The following is an 18,688-nucleotide window of genomic DNA, read 5'->3' as shown; positions in this document are numbered from 1 at the left end:
GGTGCTGCTGACAGCTGGAGGGCTGGCCTGCCTGGCACACAGTTCTGCCTGCGCAGGGGGTGGGTTCATTTTAATAACTTCATTTCACCCGCGTGCACACCCTGCTGCCTCAGCCTCCCTTTCTGCCTTCCCCATCACCCGGCGGCTAACAGATTTCCTCCAAAATCCTAATTCTTTTGGAATTGCCCTCTGGGCCCTCCTATTTTCGCCATCATGATACTTCCTGCACCCCCTGTGTCCTCACAAGGGTAAGGGGTTTATCCCACTGCCTCTGGCTACAAAGGCGCCAACCTCTGCCCCCTTGGTGAGCAATGTCTATGCTATCCCCCCGGGGGATGGACCCCCAGGCATTGTGAAGCGCTTGGACCGACCCCTCTTGCCATTCAAATACTCACAGAAGAGTAGATGCCTCGGGAAGGAGCTTGTTTTCCCAGAGAGAAGCTCTAGGTCCTGCCCTCGCCCCAACTCTTTGGCCGCCTCCACCACTGCCCTTCCGCGGCTGGGCTGCTGGTCCCATGGTCCTGCTCCTCTAGCCACTCAACCTAGCTGGGGGCTGCCCCAGGCAAGGCCTCGTCTCCTCCCTCGGAGCGGAGCCTCTGGGACAAGCCTACCAGACTGGGGGCTCTCTGAGGACACGGCCTGGTATCTCCCCATCAGACCGGGGAGCCCCTAGGGCCAGGGTCTCTGCCTCCCACATCAGACTGAAGCCAGGGTCGGTGTCTCCCTCAGCAGACTGGGGTCTCCCTGAGGGCAAGAACTGCATATGGGCATGGGAGGGGGGGCTTGTTCTTCTCTAAGCATCAGAACACCTGGAGAGCACCTGTACCCTGTGGTCTTGGCATAGACGCTGTCTGGGCCTCAGCATTCCCATCTCTAATGGGGTGATTCTTCCCAGCAGTCTGTGACGCTGACGTTAGGTCAGCTGTCAGCAAGGCTGAGTCTTCCTCTTGACGAAGCTTAAGGCAAAGGCGAATGACTGTCTGAGTTCCTCCTCCCTCCTCTGTCCTCCCTCCCTCCTCGTTCTCCTCTCCTGAGATGATCAAGCGGGAACTGAGTCACCCCCTTCCCCCTCCTTGGCAGGAATGCTGGTGACCTTGCATGTGGCAGACTCCTGTGGCAAGGCCCGTTACTCAGAAATGCATGAGGTGGCAGGTGGGTAGGGAAGCTAGGAGAAGAGGGTGAAATGGGGGGGTGGAGGCAACTGAGGGTGGTGGGGTAACCAGGGACCCGGATTATCAAGTGGATATGTGTAGAGGGTTGTGGGAGACACAACGAACCAGTTACTCTGTGTTGGGAAGGGATCCAATGTCATGGCTGGGAGTGGGAGAGAGAAATGTTACTTCTGAAGACTCTGTACTGCCAGGAGAACCGGGGGCCGGGGTGACAGGCAAGGAGAGGCACCACCAGCCCCACCAGGTGGAGTCAAAATCGGGTGAGGGCGGCACCTGCTGATAATGCGAGTGGCAGCTGCTGCCATCACCTGGCACTCAGCTGTTGGGGGCTGGCTTCTGGTCCCATGGGGGACCCTCTTTCATTGGCATGCCAAGCTCAAAGCCTGACCTGATAACAGTCCAAGTGAAGGATGCCTAGTTCAAAGTCTCCCAGTCCATCATCTCAGGGCCACCTGGCTGGATAGTTCCAAGGGACAAGCTGGCACCTCCTGAACCACAGAGGCTGCCAATGAACTGGCAGCATGAGTTGTGGGAAGATATTTCTGGGCCCCAATCCTGGGTCTGTAATTTAGTAACTGGGTGGCCTAGACAAATGATGTAATCTCCCCAGACCCCCCCTTACATAAAAAAGTTAGGGATATACCTCCCTTGGAGCACTGTTGGGAAAATTAAATGAGTTGCTGAACAAATGTTACTGTCTCCTCTTTGTTTTTGGAGATGGGTTGATGTTAACGTCAGCCGAGCTTCTGGTGTGGCTAGGTGAAAGGGCCCAGGCTGGACATAGGAGACCTGGGTTCCCGTCCTGGTTCTGCCCCATATTGCATGTAACAGAGGCTGCTAATTGTCCCTTAATATCCATTTTCCTTTCCTCCATATTAATGGAATCCTCAGTTTTTAGCTGGGCACATGGCTGCCTGAAATAAATACATTTATCTGCCTGCCTTGCACCAAAATGTGGCCATGTGACTAAGATCTGGGCAGTGACACGTAAGCCAGAGGATTATTTGGCAACCTCCAGAAATCTTAAGTCAGTTGATACATGCCCTTTGGCCCTTCTCCTTTGTTTCATCTCCCATTCTCCTGTCTGCAATATGTATGTGATTACTGGTACTCTAGCGGCCCAATCTCAGGCCACGAGATATAGCTTAGGAGCAGCAGAGCAATGGCTGGAAGACGTCTTGGTCCCTGAAAAATCTGTGGGATAGAATTATCATACCAACCCTAGGCTGCCTACCTTCAGACTTTTATGTGAGAGAAAAACATAATTTCTTATTTCTATCAAGTTTCTATCTTATTGGGTCTCCATTTCCAGCAGTTAAATCAATGGATGTGTTTGAGCACGTCACTTCTATGGACCTCAGTTTCCTCAGCTGCAGAAATGAGACAGTGATCACATATCTTGCCACACTTCAGAGATGTTATAGACTCAGACAATAATGAACTTGGGGAAGCTCTGGTCCTCTGCCCCCTCTCCAGCATCGAGGCATGTGGCCTCCATTTTGGGAGATGGGACAAGTTGCTGCTGCATTGCAGGGAGCCCCTGAGGGGCTCAGAGGGATTCTCTACCCCTGTCTGAAAGGCCCCCTGTCCCCAAATTCAGCCCCCACATATCTGAGGCCCCATCCACATTCTGATATTGGTGACACACAATCCTCGTTAAGGGCCTAACTGATCCCAGCCAGATGGGATCCTAATTTAATTAAAACCCTTTAATTACCTGCAACAACACAGCTTTGGAAGTCCAATGCAGAAGGGGGCCTGTGAGGGGAGGGGAATGGTTGATAGGGCAGAGTAGTGGCAGCCCTTTCATCCCTCAGGGAACCCAGGGTTGTGAGGTGTTTCTCCCCCCTGGGTGGGCACAACGTACACAGAACAGCCAGTGTGGTCTGTGCTTCTGGCTTGGCCGACAGGCAAGCAGGGGAGTGGGGCAAACCAGGCCCTTGGGAGCCGAGTACCAGGCTTTGAGCCTGGAGCTGTCAGTGTTGGTTTTGTGCTTACACTGAGACCAGCACAGACTGTTTAAACTCAGGTCTGAGCTCTCCTGAGAGCCTGGTCCTGCCCAGGACACTCTGGGTAGGAGCAGGCATGGTTCTGCTTCCTCCTGAATAGGCCTGGCTTAAGAAACAGGGGTACCTCTGCACCCACCAAAGGAAAGCCATGCCCCTGCAAACAGGGTCTTTCCTCAAGGCAGGAAGTAGGGATGAGAGGAAGTGATTAGGTGGGCTGCAGAGGCGCTCTGTGGTTTCCTGGGGACTAGTATGGACGTCCCCCGGCCCCTTGGTGTTGGGCCTCAACTGGCTCCTCCCCGCTCCCTCTGAAGGCAGAAGGAAGGAGCCCAGGCCAGGCCAGGCCACAGCCTGCCAAGCCCTGGCAGGGCCAGGTTCTGAAACCCAGACTCTGCGAGCTGGGCTATTTTTAAGCCTTGTGGACATGATACGTTAATACCCTTCTGTTCTCCCTTAGTACTTATTCATTCAACAAATATTGTTTAATAAAGCCTCTATAAGTTCCAGCTGGTCTCCACCGGTGCCAGGTTTCGGTTCATATTTGAGCCACAGCTATGCTTAAAGGAAACGTTCTATTGGGGCCAGTGTGATGTCAGTGGCGAGAGTTGAAGTAAGAACCCTCAAGAGGAAGAAGAAACGCAGGGGGAAGAGCAGCGGCCACTGGGCCCCGCCACACCTCGCCCAAAGGTCCTCCCTCGGGAGCTGCGGTCAGGGGGCTCGTAGTTGGCTCTGTTGAACTCACCCGAGTCTCCAGGTCTTTTTGCTCCCCCCTTCCCACCCCATCCTCTCTCCCAGCATCCAGCCTTAACTCCCACTCCATCCTGCTTCCTCTGTGACCCCCTAACACCCACAGCCCTCTTTGAAGAGCCTGCTTCTATCTTTGACTCAGGTTGAGTATGGGGTGCTCTGTTACCTGCCAACTTGGGGACCGTCACAGCAAGAAATGTGGATGTCCTTCTTTGACTAACAAGACACTGGACACAGGAGCTGTCTCCCCGTCAGACTGCAGACGCTGTGAGGACAGGGGCTATGTACCCCAGTCCAGGTGGCCTGGAGGCTCCCAGGAGGCAGGCAGTCCTTCCTGGGAGGTGGATTTAGTGCGTTCCCTGAGCCCAGGTGTCCTGCACACCACTCTCCACAGGGATCGTCTCCGATAGGCCCCGGTGGACGGCGCCTTGGATGGCTGTGTTTCCTCCACCTGCTCGCATGGTTCCTGTGAGGCTTTGTGCACGGTGGCATCGTGACAGTGTAGGGCTATTGCCATCCAGCTCCCACAGCCCTGCTGGGGCTCACGGGCACCCCCGAGCCTCCTGGGAAGGGAGGGGGCTGCTTTCTCTTTCTTCTCAGGGTAGGCTGTGTAGCGCACACAGATGCCGGAGCCACGTTGCCCGGATTCATCATATTCTTGCTCTGCCACTTCCTAGCTGTGACTGGACACCTTTATGCCTCAGTTTCCCCATCTGTAAAATGAGGATGACCTTTACCTGTCAGAGGGCTGCTATGAGTTGGAATGTGTAAAGCAGCTGGAACTGGGTTTGGCACAGAGGCAGTGCTGGAGGCGAGCTGCTCTGAGCACAGCCCCACACTCTAGCCCTCTTGGGTCCTGGCCACGCCTGGGTGGGCAGGAGGGAGAATGGCCACGGGCACTCTCATTCCTTGCTGCAGGAAGAATGTGCAGGAAAAAACCCCACAGGGGAGGTCTGTCATGTCTGCAAAAGATGCCGCTTCTACAAAGGAATCCACATTTGTTTCCTTTGATTCTGGCCAAGAGACAGCGCCCTTGGTTGCATTCCTACTGCTCTGGGGGCCCAGAACCTCATTTCTGCACTCCAGAGGCCCCTGTGGCACACTGAGGGTGTCCATCTATGGACTTGCCCCTGGGGCCTCTACCCATAAACGTAATCCAAGGCTCAGATAATGCAGGTGGCCAAAGGGTCTTTATTTAGAAGTACAGAGTTAAACACCCAGACAAGTCAGCCAAGCACACACTCAGGTTGAGGCAGCCTGCCCCAGTCCTGGCCCCACCGCCCCAGCCCCCACCCACACACTAATTTCTCTCCCTGCCCCATCTTCAGGTCGCCCCCACCTGACAGGCCAGTTTCTCATCAGCCTGGGTGGCTGTGGTCCCTTGCTGGCACTCCTGGGAACTGGGTGTGTGAAATGTGCCCGGTCTGGACTGTACCCGAGGGTGAGTCCCTGAGGACTGGGCCTTGCGTGACCCATTTTTTCCACATGTTGAGGAGGGCCAAGTGCATGGAGTACACACAGGGTCCGGCCAGTAAATCTTGAATCACAGATGAACTCTGAATTCAATGTCTGTCGTGGGCGTCTTTCACAGGGACAGGGAGAAGAGGCGAGGCACAGGTCAAGAGGCAGCTAAACCCTGCCGGGTAGCATCTACAATAAATGAGAATGATGCTGGTTTGGGGAAACTGGGGGTAGAGGGATACAAGAGAGTGCAAAGGTATCTAAATGCCCCATTTACCAGTCTTGGCAGCTCCGAGGCCTGGGATAGGAGGGGGCCTGCTACTGCTCAGTCAGGCTCTGCCATCTGCCACATCTCAGCGGAGATCAGCACTGGAGGGCTCGTTGTAGGCAGTTTTTTTTTTTTTTTTTAATGCAGCAGGAGCCAGCTCAAGATGTCACTCTAGTGAGCGGGACTGGAGACAAGAGAGAAAAATGCCTAGGAAAACAGGGAAGAAATAAATGGAAGTTTCCATGCTCCAGGAGGAGGGAAGGACAGGGGCAGAAAAGGAAGGAAAAAAGCAGCTAAAGAAGAAAGACCGTGTAGAAGAGATGGGCTTGATTTAGCAGGTATGTATCGTCCATGTTTCCCTGGCCCCTCCGAGGCAGCAACAGCCCAAGAAACATGGTTCCTGGGTCGCAAAGTTACTTCCATCCTCTCCTGGGCTATTTTCACACCTGCAAGCTTCTGCCCTGTCTCTTACCTCCCTCTTTGAAATGCCTAGTGTCAAGCAGGCTTAGCTTCCAGAGAGTATAATGATGACAGTGATGACCATAAATGAAGAACTAAAGAGCTATCCCAGGTGACTGAGAGATTGGGAGCAGCCTCTCTCTTTCCTGAGACCTCTGTGGACGTCCCCTCCTCCACACGTTCAGCAGGTGAAACCTCAGAGCTCACAGGGTTCTTTCTCCACAGGTATCCTGCTTCAGGAGATCCCCACGCTCCCAATGGTGCCCATCTCAATATCTCATTGCAGATTTAGGTTCCGTTCCAAGAAACCCTAAAATGAAATGGACTCAGAAGTCTACACATGGCTTAGGTTAGAACCAACAATTATAACAGCAATAACATTAGCAGCAGTTCACCTTTCTGGAACCCTTGCTCAGTGGCAGTCACTGCGTTAAGGACTTGACATGTATTTTCTCATTAATTTCCCAGGAGAACTCTAGAGACATACCCGTTTTACAGAAGAGAAAACTAAGGCGTACACAGGCCAAGTACTTTGGCTGGGATCACGTGTGGCAGGAAACCAAAGCCAGGCTCCTGAGATGCTGTGCTCTGCAAAGCCAACCTGGGCTGGACCCTCAGTGCAGCCAGCGCTCTTACCAACTCCTCCCCAACAACGGTTCCCATCACTCCTCCACCCCAACCCCATCCTTTCCAGGAATTCTCAGTCATTGACATTATTTCCTACTTATGTTTCTATAAATGTCACCAGATGCAAACTTGCTCAACTTCCCACCATTAGACAAATCCTCTTGTTTCTGCAGGACTCTCCTCACACCCAGAGGGGGTGTCCCTCCTCTTCCTAACCCCTCTCCCTCCTCCTCCTCCTCCTAGCACTCTCCGAATCTCATGGCACAGATTATCGCCTCTACTGAACCTTGGAGATTTCACTGCTTCCTTTCAATTGGACCTTTCCCATTGGCTTTAAACAGGCTCACGTCAGTTTCATTCTATAGGAAAAAATAAAACACCTCCCTCTACTTATTTCCGTCCTCGAGTTACTGCCGGGACTTCGTCCTTCCCTTCACAGCCAGACCTCAAAGGCTTGCCTGTTACTCCCTGTCTCGTTCCTCACCTCACCTCACCTCACCCTGACCTGGGCTCCTTCCCTGAAATGACCCTGGCTGAAGTCATCAATAACTTCCATGATGCTTGCTCCAATAGGCATTTTAAAATTCTCTTATTCTACAGCATTTGACACTTTTAACAATTTTGTATTGGTTCTTTTCGCTTGTATGTTTTCTTCCTATCTTTGGCTGCCACTTCTCCTTTGTGGCTTATCATCCTTTATCGGCTTTTAATTATAATAATTCCTTAAGGTTTAGTCCTGGGCCCCCTGTTCTCGCTCTATACTTCTCGGTGATCCAACACATCCCAGGGCTTCGATTATACCCATAAACCAGTATCTCCCCAGGACCTTCTCTCCAGTCACAACCTCTACTCTGAGGTCTAGGCTCAAAAATTCAACAGACCATGTAACACCTCTATTTGGATTTCTCAAAACATCTCATAATCAACCAAATAAAACTAATGATCTAATTTCCCTCAAGCAGGGGCGGCTGGTTAGCTCAGGTGGTTAGAGCGCAGGCTCATAACACTAAGGTTGCTGGGTTTGATCCCCACATGGGCCAAGGAGCTGCACCCTCCACAAGTAGATTGAAGACAACTACTTGACTTGGAGCTGATGGGTCCTGGAAAAACACAGTTCTCCAATAAAATTTCTTTAATTTCCCTCAAGCCTGTTTATATTCCCATTGGTCTCTATTTTGGTGACTTCATCCTAGTCACCTCTATCCTTACTCTATCCAACCCATCAAGTTCTGACAAATTTGCCCCCTAAATCTCTCAAATTCTTCTCCAGCTCTGCCACCTCCCTTGTTCAAATTGTATTATCTTTTGCCTTCCTCCATCCCCACTCCCCTTAACTTTTCTATACTCTAGCCAAAGATCTTATTAAAACAAAAATCTTGTCGCCCCCGCTGTTGCTTAAAACTCCATGATTTTCCCACTGTCCCTAGTACAAGACCTGCAAGTTCTAAGTGTTACCTCGGAAGGTCCTGCCAGACTGGCTTCTAACTTGCTTTCCCGCCTCTCCACACTCCAGCCACCCAGTCTTCTCTGGGCTCCTGGAACACACCGAGCTTCCTCCTGACTCAGGGCTTAATGTATGCTGTCTCTTCGGGGAGGAATGTGCCCTCCAATATTACTAAGTTGACAGCTCCTCATCCTTCACCTCTCACTTCAAAAGCTGCTCTCTTCAAAAGCCGTTCTGGGTCCCCCAGACAAGATGAATTCCCCCCACAGGCTCTCACCGTGCCGTATACATTTCTCACCACGGTGTGACAATATGTGTTTGTGGTATTACTAAGCACACTTGCTCCCCATTAGACACCAAGCTCCAATGAGGGCAGGGAGCAGTTTTGCTTTGTTTATCCTTAGAAACTAGCACAGTCACTGGCACGTCATTCATCAAGTGTATAAACGAATTACTAGCAAATAAAACAGAAAGGACTCTAAAAATTCATTCTTAAGAGGCCAAACCAAGGCAGTTATTAAAACTCTCGTGGGCGTAGAAGACCCTAGGGATCACCTACTGGTATGCTAACCACTCTCAAATGCACCCCTCCCCCCTTTTTTTCCTTACTTTTTTGTGCAGAGGTAAGGGGGGTGGGGGGCAAGCACGCTATGGAGACCACAACCCCCGGGAATGACAGATTATTTTGGACAATGTGTCAGGGGATATGCCTATTTTTCATTAGTGTTTCAATAAAATATGCACTTCCAATACTGGTAAGAGATAGAATGTTTCTTTAACCAGAAAGGTTAAAATGTGTAATATGACTATTGGTTCATGTATCAATGTCAATGTATTTGTAGATTCTAAAAAGGCAGTACTTCGCTTTACCTTTAAACCAGGTAAGTGTATTTTAAAGTGCCGTGGAATAACAGGAAATAATGAGGCACACAGATGTTGGAGGAAAAACTTGAAACCACACTAGTGGCGTGCTGGAGCTGGTTCACACTGGCTCTCTAGAGCCAACAGTTAAATTTTAGGGAATTCTGAGAGCTGGTTGTTGAATGGCCAATTAATAATTAAATTGTCTTAACATACAATTAACAGCCAAAGTAATAAATACTCAAAGTTCATTTCTTCCTTTTTTTTACATTTTATTGTTATCTGTGCCCTTGAGGTTACATTCATCTATTTATCTGTATGGTGAAAATACTAGATAATGGTGAGCTGTCCATCCCTCTCCCACTCTGCACTCAGTAACGTCACCTTGGGACTTTGAAACGGGCCAGGGTGGAAGTATTTGTACCATGGAAACTGGCAAATGCTACCAATCGGGGCTTACATTTTTGGGAACTGAATGTTATACCTTTAGCAGCACGCCACTGAACCAAGCCACTGGCTCATGAAAACATTTTAAGCGTTTATAGTAAGCGTGAAGCCAATGTCTACTTGGAAGATGGATAAGTTGAAAAAGAACAGAAACATGTCTGTCTTTAGGAAATCACTCTTAAAATTGTGTTGAAGGTGATTGTTTTCGTTCTCAATTTAAAGCAGTAATTATTCTACAAACATGACTTTTATTACAAATACCAGTTATGAAAGTGTCTGTAGTTTTATGGAACAACCTGTACACCATGACTTCTAGACAAAAATAAATGTGTTGACTAAATTGAGACATAAGTTCTTACAAGTGGGTGGAAGAAATTCCCTTCCTCTCTCCCTGCCAAACTTCTGGAAAGTAGCTTATACTCAATCTGCTTACTTACCTTCTCATCGGTCTTGGCTTCTGCCTCCACCATTTGACAGAAACTGCTCTAAGGTAACCACTGACCTCCTTACGGCTAAACTCAGTAGCTTCTTTTCCATCCTCAATACCTTGCCCCTGCCTCTTCCATTCAACTGAATTAGTAGAGCAGAAACAGAAATCCTACCCTCTACCTCAGCCCTAGCCTCACACAATGTGTGGCATCTTCTCCGTGCTAAGTCATTGTCTGTTGAGTCAGTGGCCTGAGTTTTCATCTCTGTGACCTTGAGCATGTCATCTCACTCCTCTGGATGTCTGTTTTCTCAGACATGAAAGGACGTGGGCTATGTCGGGGCCCCCTTCTTCCTTTAGTTTGCCAAGAGCTCACCTTTAAGGGTCTTGACGGGGGGGGGGCAGGGGGGGTGCTGAAGCTCTCCTCACTTCAACTGAGCGTTAGGAGCAGGTGTGTCCTCTTTACTGCCAGGCAAACTCCTGGGCTTTTGGCTTTCTTTTTGGTCCTTGGGCCCCAGCCCCAAGGCTATATGCCTTTGCCTGCTGTTGTTTCTTGGCTCCAAGCCAGGTTGAATGACCTTGAGGAAGTTAGATTCTAACCTTACCAAGCTATACAATCGGGATGAATGGGTGCTGCACAAGACAAGCCAGCAAGCATTCAAAACCTGTAAGGTCAGTAAACCGCGGGGCCTGGTGCTCTATTCCCATGCTCGACTTACCCATGTTTTATCTTCATAGTTTCTCCGCTAAAGTCAAACCCCTTTAACTCCTTAATCATTTCTGTTGCTTGTACTGCATTCCCTCCAGTCTGAAATGACTCGTTTTTTCCTAGAGTTGCAGGAATCAGAATCAAACAGTATTCCAGATGCCACTTCCCACTCCTGATGTCACAGGATTTACAGAAGGGAAGTGATCATCTCGCTAATGGCTTAGCGGCACTAAGACCCCATCAGTCAACAACATTCAAGTCTCCACTCTCATCAGGAGGTCAGCGCTCCTGGTTTTCGTAGCTCATTATCCCCAATACGGATTGTCCTACATTTGCTTTCTTGCTCACTAGCTCCATGAGGTGTCCACCTATTAGGTCAAAGGCCCCAACGCGGCACAGTCACCTCTGAAATTAAAAGGGGAAAAACGCATCCGCCTTGTGCATACACATACATAAAGAGCAGTCGAACGATACTCACCTGAATGTGAGATTAGTCAGCAAAGCATCCGAAATGAATTTAAATGATGCAGGGCAGAGTTCAGTGAAAAGTCATGCGATAAAGGAAACACAGGGGAGCCAGGCTGATTAAAAAGATAATTAGTTGTGGAAAATAACATTGGGCTCCAGCCAATAATTTGTCTTTGACAAAGATAAACCGAAGGATCCAATACGGTCATGTTGGGGGAATTTAGTTGTTCTTTTATAGGAGTAGAAGAGCCAGAACAAAGCAACAGTCAGTTTCAAAGCGCGGCTCAACTCCCACTCTGTTGTTCTGTCTGCTCATAAACATACAAGCTGTTTCTTTTCCTCTGCACAGGCTCACACAATATGGAGAACCCACAATAGGTTTAAACCAGGTTTATAAATAAATGCACAGAGTGGTGGTCAAGCTAGAGCTCTTTTGGACTAAGAAAAGATCTTGATGTCCCTGGCTGGAGTTTTTTTTTTTTTTTTTAAAAGAGGCATCTCTTTAAAAGACCTAAAAGGTCAGCAGACTTACCAGCGGTAAGAGAGGCATCTTGTACTTAAATTGCTAAAACCCATATAGGTGTTGGAGATGCCTAACAACAACACAGAGAGGTTTACTCTCCCCACAGGGAATGGGAAAAATTCTCCATGGATGGTCAAATCCAGGGGGGCTGACAACTGGGGAGCAGGAGAATTGGAGAGTGACACCAGATACTCTATCTGAACCTGAAACAGCAACTCCAAGGGTTCTGTGAAACTACTTGCCCAAAATATTGTTTTGATAAATAAGCCATATCCTTGTGGAATTGAAATCTCCAACTGTTCCGCTGGCACAGACATCTCTGCAGTGACAGCACATGCCGCAGATTGTGGAGTTAACGTGAATTAAATTTCAGATGTGGGGGAGTTAAAGGAGGGGGTGGTGGCAATGGGAGGTTTATGAACAGTATGCTGGGGCTCTGATGTTGTCACAACCAGATGGCTTCAACTGTATCATTTAAACAAAAACAAACACGTCCAGAAATAATAATGACAGGAGCATCGAGGAGCTTCACCTGTACCTGAAATCCTAACAGCTTTGTACCCATAGTAAAGCCCACACTAGAAATTCCATAAATGTTGGACAATCCCAGAAGAGGCCTTCATCCCGCCAGAAGCTCAGCGCGAGGACTGCTACCCTCCTGAGGACATAGTCCCCGAACCCATCGGCCCCTAACCCACAGCTTCCTGGGCCTGAGGAAGAAAGCCAAGCTGAAGCCTGTTTTGTTCTCCGGGAGCCTCTGAAGAGCAAGCCAGAGGCAGCTTTCCAGAGCTTGGCTCTTGCTATTCCCACAGGAAGGCGGCTTTACCTCAGATTTCATACCTAACCATTTCAGAAAAGGAACTTCCTCTGCTGACTGACAAATCTTTCCAGGGTGCTACATTAGAAGAACTGTCTGTCACTCAACAGTCGTGTGATCCTAGGCATGCCACTTGACTGCGCTGGGTTTGAACTTTTCTCATCTATAAAATGGGAAGATGCTATTTACCACTTGTCCTACCAAATGCATCAAGTTGTTGGGAAGTTTAAATGAGATGCTGTGTATGAAAGGTTCGCTGAAAACAGAACTGCTAAGCAAATACAGTTACTTGAGACACAATATGGGCAGGGGAGACTCTGGGTAGGCCCTGATCCCAGGAGCTCAGTGCTGATCTAGAAAGTGAGGACAGAAGAGGCACAGGGACAGCAGCCAGAACAGGGAGAACTGGGCACGTCCTCACACAGGGGACACTAAGGGGAAACCGAGACGTGCACTAGAGCAGTTTCTAATAAGCAAATCCTGTCTTTGGTTATATTGATAATAGGTCTTATCTACTCTATTCCAGATAAATGAAAACTGGAATATTGGGAAATACATGGAGTCTGCATCGAAAGTCAGACACCGCATACCTTGGCCAGATGGCCAATGCATTTTCCAGTGTGTCCCACGGTCCTGTTCACCACTGCCATGAGGAAGGCACGGGAGCCCCAGGGCACTCTCATGAGCTCACTGGGAATTCAGACACTACCTTTTCTGAAAACACATCAAGTCAGTGACAGAACCAGTCAGAGTTAATAATTTCCCTTTATTTAATCTCCACAGTTATAGCCCCTTGATCTTTTTATATTTCACTAGGAAAAGGGAGATGGAGAGTAGGTCTTAAAACATGGAGGGTGTAGAAAGCCCACTTCCATTACTTGCCTTGGCAGAGGTGGGAGCCTGACCCCTCAGTAGGGTGTAGACTGGGAGATACTCAAGGAGGACAAGTGACTGGCAGCTGCTGGCTCACAAGGAAACTCGAGATTAGGGAGATGCAGTAAATCCCCACCGCTTAGACACTGCAAACATTATCTCTGCAAGTTGCAAGGTCGAACTAGGTCTTCAAAATCCCTTAAGGAACTCTGACCCAAAAGACAAGCCAGGTGAATGAAACAAAAGACCAAAGATACAACACAGTACAAAATAGTCATCATTTATATTTTCAAAAAGAAAAAAAAACAATTAACATTTGGAAGTTCACCCCTGTAGGAAGAGGGGCGAATTGGAAGGAACAGGACTGGCTCCTATGCAGGCGGCAAGTCAGGTACGAACAGCTGAGCAATCGGGGCTGGGGTTTTCTTCACACAGCATTAATAATAAAATTTCCTTTCTTTTCTCTTCTTTTTGCTTTGTTTTTTTTAGAAAAGGCGGGGGGAGTAAAATCAGAGAAAAATGCCAAAAAACATTTTCCACAATATCTAAAAACAGAGAACCATAGTTCTTGTCAAGACAGTATGAATTCTGGGTGAATTATTTTTTTCCAGTTTTCAACACCAATAAAGATTTTCTGCAAAAGCCACATCAGAACACTCATCTTCCTGATCAAATAAGATCCTTCCGCTTTCGCCTTCACTTGTCATTTTTCATAAAGGGATAAAAGGATATATTCTGTTCTTGCAAACAGTAAGTGCTAACAACAAGAGAGCTCTTCTGATACTTGTATGGTGGTGGTGAGTTTTCACAAATATCCAAGTTTTAGCACAGTTGATGGACTGAAATTTCTCTCAACATAAATACTACTAGAATCCACAAACTGATTTTTGAGAAATTCTGCAAAAATCCTTTCTTCTTTCCTTTTCTTTTCCCTTCTCTTAAAACTAAATGTCCTTTTTTTTGTTTGTTTTTTGCCTTTTTGCTCCAGGCACCTGACGATGTGGTTCTGCTCAGTCAGATGCAGATACATTTCTGCGAAGTACCACTGCTGGGGTGTCCTCAGGGCCAGAGCCTAAACGGAATCCCCACAGGATCAAACTCTGCCAGGCCAAAGGGAACACAGTGACGCAGCAACAGGGTTTTCATTAGGTTGAACAGCCCCGAGTCCCCGGCCCTTCCCTCCCCCCACTCCCCCCAAGTTCATTTAGTGCTGTTTTAAAAGTCTGGGCCATGATCCAGTCTTTTTCCCCCTCAGCAGAGTAAAAGCTCCACAGATTGCGCTGTCTACCTGGTGGTCAGTGGCAGCAACGGTGGTGCTGCTTCTAGAAAATAAACGGAGTCTTACAACAGGCAGGGTCTTAGGACTGCTTCAGGCGCTTCCGTGGGGGGCCCAGAAAAGGGCACTGTGCTGAGGCCAGGGAGCGGTACGCCTCAGCCACCAAGTGGGGATGTGATACCACCATTGACTTCCACCCAGAGGTCTCCAACACATCCGAAGCATGGCTAGGAGAAACACGGAAAGGTGGGTTAGTTACCAAAGGAGTGAGTGAAGGGTGGATTAAACAGCCACCTAGAGAGCCTCAATTCCCAGAGTTTGCTGTAAAGGGTGTCAATGCAAGAGACACTCAGACGGAACCCTTAACATGCACGAGAATTCACTTGTTAGACAAAGTGCAGACAGGTGAGCAGGTTGTGGCTGTTGTTAGCTCCAATAACCAGGACTTGGAGCCACTATACTCTCAACTACAAAAGGTGAAGTGTTTGTTCCTCAGGCTCTTCTCTACACTGTTAATGCTCTTTATAGTCACTGCTGATGCTAGTGAGGAGAGAGCTCTAAGCTTCCAACTGGCTTTGCCATTTACTAGTCCTGTAACCACAGAGCAGATCATAGCCTGGGACCCATTTGATTATCAATAACAACCACACTTCACTGAGTGGTTACATCTAAAAAGCACCCAGCAAGCGCCCAGCACAGAGTGAGCGCTCACTAGGACCAACATTCAGTGTCCTCTGCCCTCCTCTTTTGCCTCAATCGGTAACTCCTTTGAACCAACCTCACAGGCTGACTTAGAGGACGCTGTTTCCTATTTGGGGGCATTTTCCGTGTTGAACAATGTTCACTCAGCTGCTGGCAACTTCTTAGACCGTCTCACCCCAGAACTGCTGTTGTGAGGGCTTTATACGGCCTGCTTCTCTTCCTTGGGTTTTATTCCCAACTTGTGCTCCCCGTCATGCTCCACTGAGAATTATTTCAGAAAGTAATGCGGCCAGTTTATTTGCCATTTAGGACAGAGGAACAGATCTACTGGAATGAACATTGCTTTCTCAGTTTTTAATAACCCCATCTACTCATGACCCCTTCTCTTTTCCCCATTCCACAATGGACCACAGAAAACATACTTCCGTTCTCCTAGAGATCTACATGTCTTTTATGAAGCCAGTGAATGTGAAGTGAAGATGCTATCATTTGGGGAACACAGCTTTTTCAGGCCAGCAAGTTATCATTTTCATCAATTCTGATCAATACAAGGAAGTCCAACCCCTAACTCACTAGTCAAATTAGACCCATGAAGGCAAAACCATCTTCCACACTGTCAAGCTGAAGGGAAAGATGAAAACTCGGTACTTACTACTAAAAGGTTAATGAAGCTTCTTGTTTATTTTACTCACTAATTCAAAGTCTTTCTTATTTCTCTAGCTATCCCAGCTGTCCTGAAAGAAGAACTTTGAAGATGCCAACTCACTAGTTGATGAAATCCACTGCCTGAGTTTTCAACTGATCTGCGCTGTGGAGGTCAGCTAGGATGAGAATTTCTGCGGCGTTCTCCACGGAGAGGTTACTGCAGAGGGCATCCTCACACATGACCTTTAAACGCTCCAGGGCATACTGTAAAACACAAGCACCGCTGTCAGAGCAGGAACGGCTCTGAGCTGGCTGCCACGGAGGCTGTTTTCTGCAGCTGTACCATCACGTAACTGGATACCCGAACAAAACTGCAGAGACCATGAGAAGGCGACTACTGCAATTATAAAACATAACCATACTCCAAAGGCTGAAATGGAGACAGTTAAAATAACTGGCGCAGCTGCCATTCAAGTTATAAAGTCTATTTATTAGAAACAAGGCAATTATGGAGTAGACCCACATCCTCAAGTTTACCCTGCCCTGGCTATGATTAAAGTGTTTCTTAGACCATCACCACCTACCCTCACAATGAGGCATTACTCTGCTTCAAGTCATCAGGGACATTCCATTTTAAATTTCTGCAATCCTTTCAGTTAGAGCCAGACTAGGGTGAAGCACAGTCCTCTCTACTTAAGCATTGTCACTAGCCTGGCAGGGTATCCCGACTGGCCCATCAAGCTGTGAAAAGGAGTCCTGTGGTGACTTTCACCAGCATCTCTGCCACTAGTTGTTCCTGAATGAGAGTCAGCCAAAGGCCTCCTTTTAAATAGAAAAGGATGAATGGAGTCCTATTTTATTGGGGTTGAGGTTAAGACTCGCAGGGTAGAAGAACAAAGCAACAGAGACCCTGGATCCACTTTCAGTCTAAAAACTTCCTCTTTTCCAAGTAAAGGGATAAATATTTTGGAAATGAAGGTCGAGGTTGATATTGGGCATATTTGGTCTAGTTGATTTGTTTTGATGCAACTGTACTCCTGTCTCTCAAATAGGAGATTATGGAACTTCAGGGATGAGGAGGAGGAAGGTATAAAAGGCACAAAATAAATGCCATTAATCAGTTCACAGGAAAATGGTTAGCTTTGAGGTATCCACAGCCTCTATATAGGTCCCGTTTTGAGGGCCTCAAAATTCAATGACACAATATTCCTCCAGGCTGAATCATGGCAATCAAACCAGGACAATTTTATTTTTATGAATTCTGGGTGAGGAGGCATATCTGCTGGCACTGTGATCTCCTGCAGCAAAAAAGAGAGTTTTATTGGTTTTGGTGCAGCTTTAATTTTTTACATTTGAGCAACTGGAAAGCAGTTTCCATGGAAAACAGAAATGACACTAGACAAGCAAGAAATTAGGTTTTTGTTTTAAAAGGCTGGAAAAGGTTGAGTAAATGTTCAGTTTTTATACAGTGCTGCACAGAATATTCCTCTTATCCTTTCTCAATACATTCTTTTAAAAGGACTTTTACTGTGAATAGCTCTGATCCCTACTGCATAATTAGACAAAAGTAGCCATTCTTATCCCTTGGGGGACAAAGTTTTTTTTCTTAATTATGCTTCTGACAAACCTGCCTAATGGCAGTACTTACCCGAGAGATTGAAACTGTGTCTCCCAGGCCTGGCCAACGTGTTTTGTTTTGTTTTTGGTCTAATTACACATGTCCCCAGGAGACTGGGAAAGCTCAGAAGAAGCTATTTCAGCCTTTTGGGTAAATTCTAGATGTTTAGATCCTTCCATGAAAGATTTCTTATTCTGTTTTCCTGAAGCTCACAAGGAGGTATAAAGGTAAAAATGTTTTCAAATCAGCTTGGAGCTAAGGCTGTCTCATGGGAAATTCTGAATGGAATTTGAAAACACACCCTTCAGTTACTTCTCATTCATAAATTTAAAGCACTGCTGTGTTTCAATTGCTGTATCTTTTAAAACCATGAATTAACACCCTGTACTGAAAATACCACGCTTGGAATGTCAGTGCAGGCTGATCCCCACGCTCTGTGCACTTACAATAGGTTCTCTGAAAACCCAGGGAAACAGATGTCTGACTCTGACTCTGACAATATACAACTCTGAGCCTCAGTATTTCTGTCTAAAAAGTGGGTCTTTCAATACTATTCATCCTTATGGGAACTAGAGGATGAGGGGGATAAATGCCTGATGCAAAAGCACAAATGAATGCTTCACTGAAAATCAGAGGGCAGATGAGGCAGAATCATTATAAATTCATGTTTATAAAAACCAGGCATTGGACTGTCTCTTCAACTTCCCCAGAGCTCACAGTAAATATTTTCTTAAGTCTCCACTGAGAGCAACTTTCCTCTGGTCAGAACTGAGCTGGATTGGAAGGGTGTGGTATGCTCGCATTGCTTAATTGTACTAATGAAGTCTTGAAAGGTGATAAGAAGGATACAGCTAGTATTCAATCCTTTTCATCAGTAGCATTGATTGGGTTTACATGCCTTATCCTCTACAAACACTCCAAAAGGCTGATCAATAAAGATAAAAGCTCCACTGTAAACACAGGCACTTTCCTCTGTCCTCAAGGGTACAAAGGGAGGTGGAAGGAGACTCTTCTCATGAGCGAATCCTGGGAAGGAAAGCTCTAGTGCTCTTAGGTCAGAGCCAGCTTTGCCCTCAGACGGGTGCTGCAGTATCACACAGGGAGAGGAGGTACTTTCAGCAGAGAACACCTTTCTCAC

At 47.5% G+C, this 18,688-nt stretch overlaps 1 protein-coding gene across 2 annotated transcripts in view; it reads right to left on the bottom strand.

The window, feature by feature from the left end:
* Positions 1–13,563: 13,563 nt before the first annotated feature.
* The window catches only part of SPOP (speckle type BTB/POZ protein), a 73,472-nt gene continuing 68,347 nt past the window's right edge, over positions 13,564–18,688 (bottom strand). For both annotated transcript variants that reach the window (XM_019638800.1, XM_019638801.1), the window contains 2 exons: positions 16,054–16,196; positions 13,564–14,812 (listed from right to left, as the gene is read on the bottom strand). In XM_019638800.1, the coding sequence (XP_019494345.1) occupies positions 14,668–14,812; positions 16,054–16,196 (288 nt within the window). In that variant the 3' untranslated portion in view covers positions 13,564–14,667. The remainder of the gene's footprint in view (positions 14,813–16,053; positions 16,197–18,688) is intronic.

Source organism: Hipposideros armiger, unplaced genomic scaffold (genome assembly GCF_001890085.2).
Source record: "Hipposideros armiger isolate ML-2016 unplaced genomic scaffold, ASM189008v1 scaffold_40, whole genome shotgun sequence".
Classification (NCBI taxonomy): Eukaryota; Metazoa; Chordata; class Mammalia; order Chiroptera; family Hipposideridae; genus Hipposideros; species Hipposideros armiger.
This window is presented reverse-complemented; position numbering and strand designations above follow the sequence as displayed.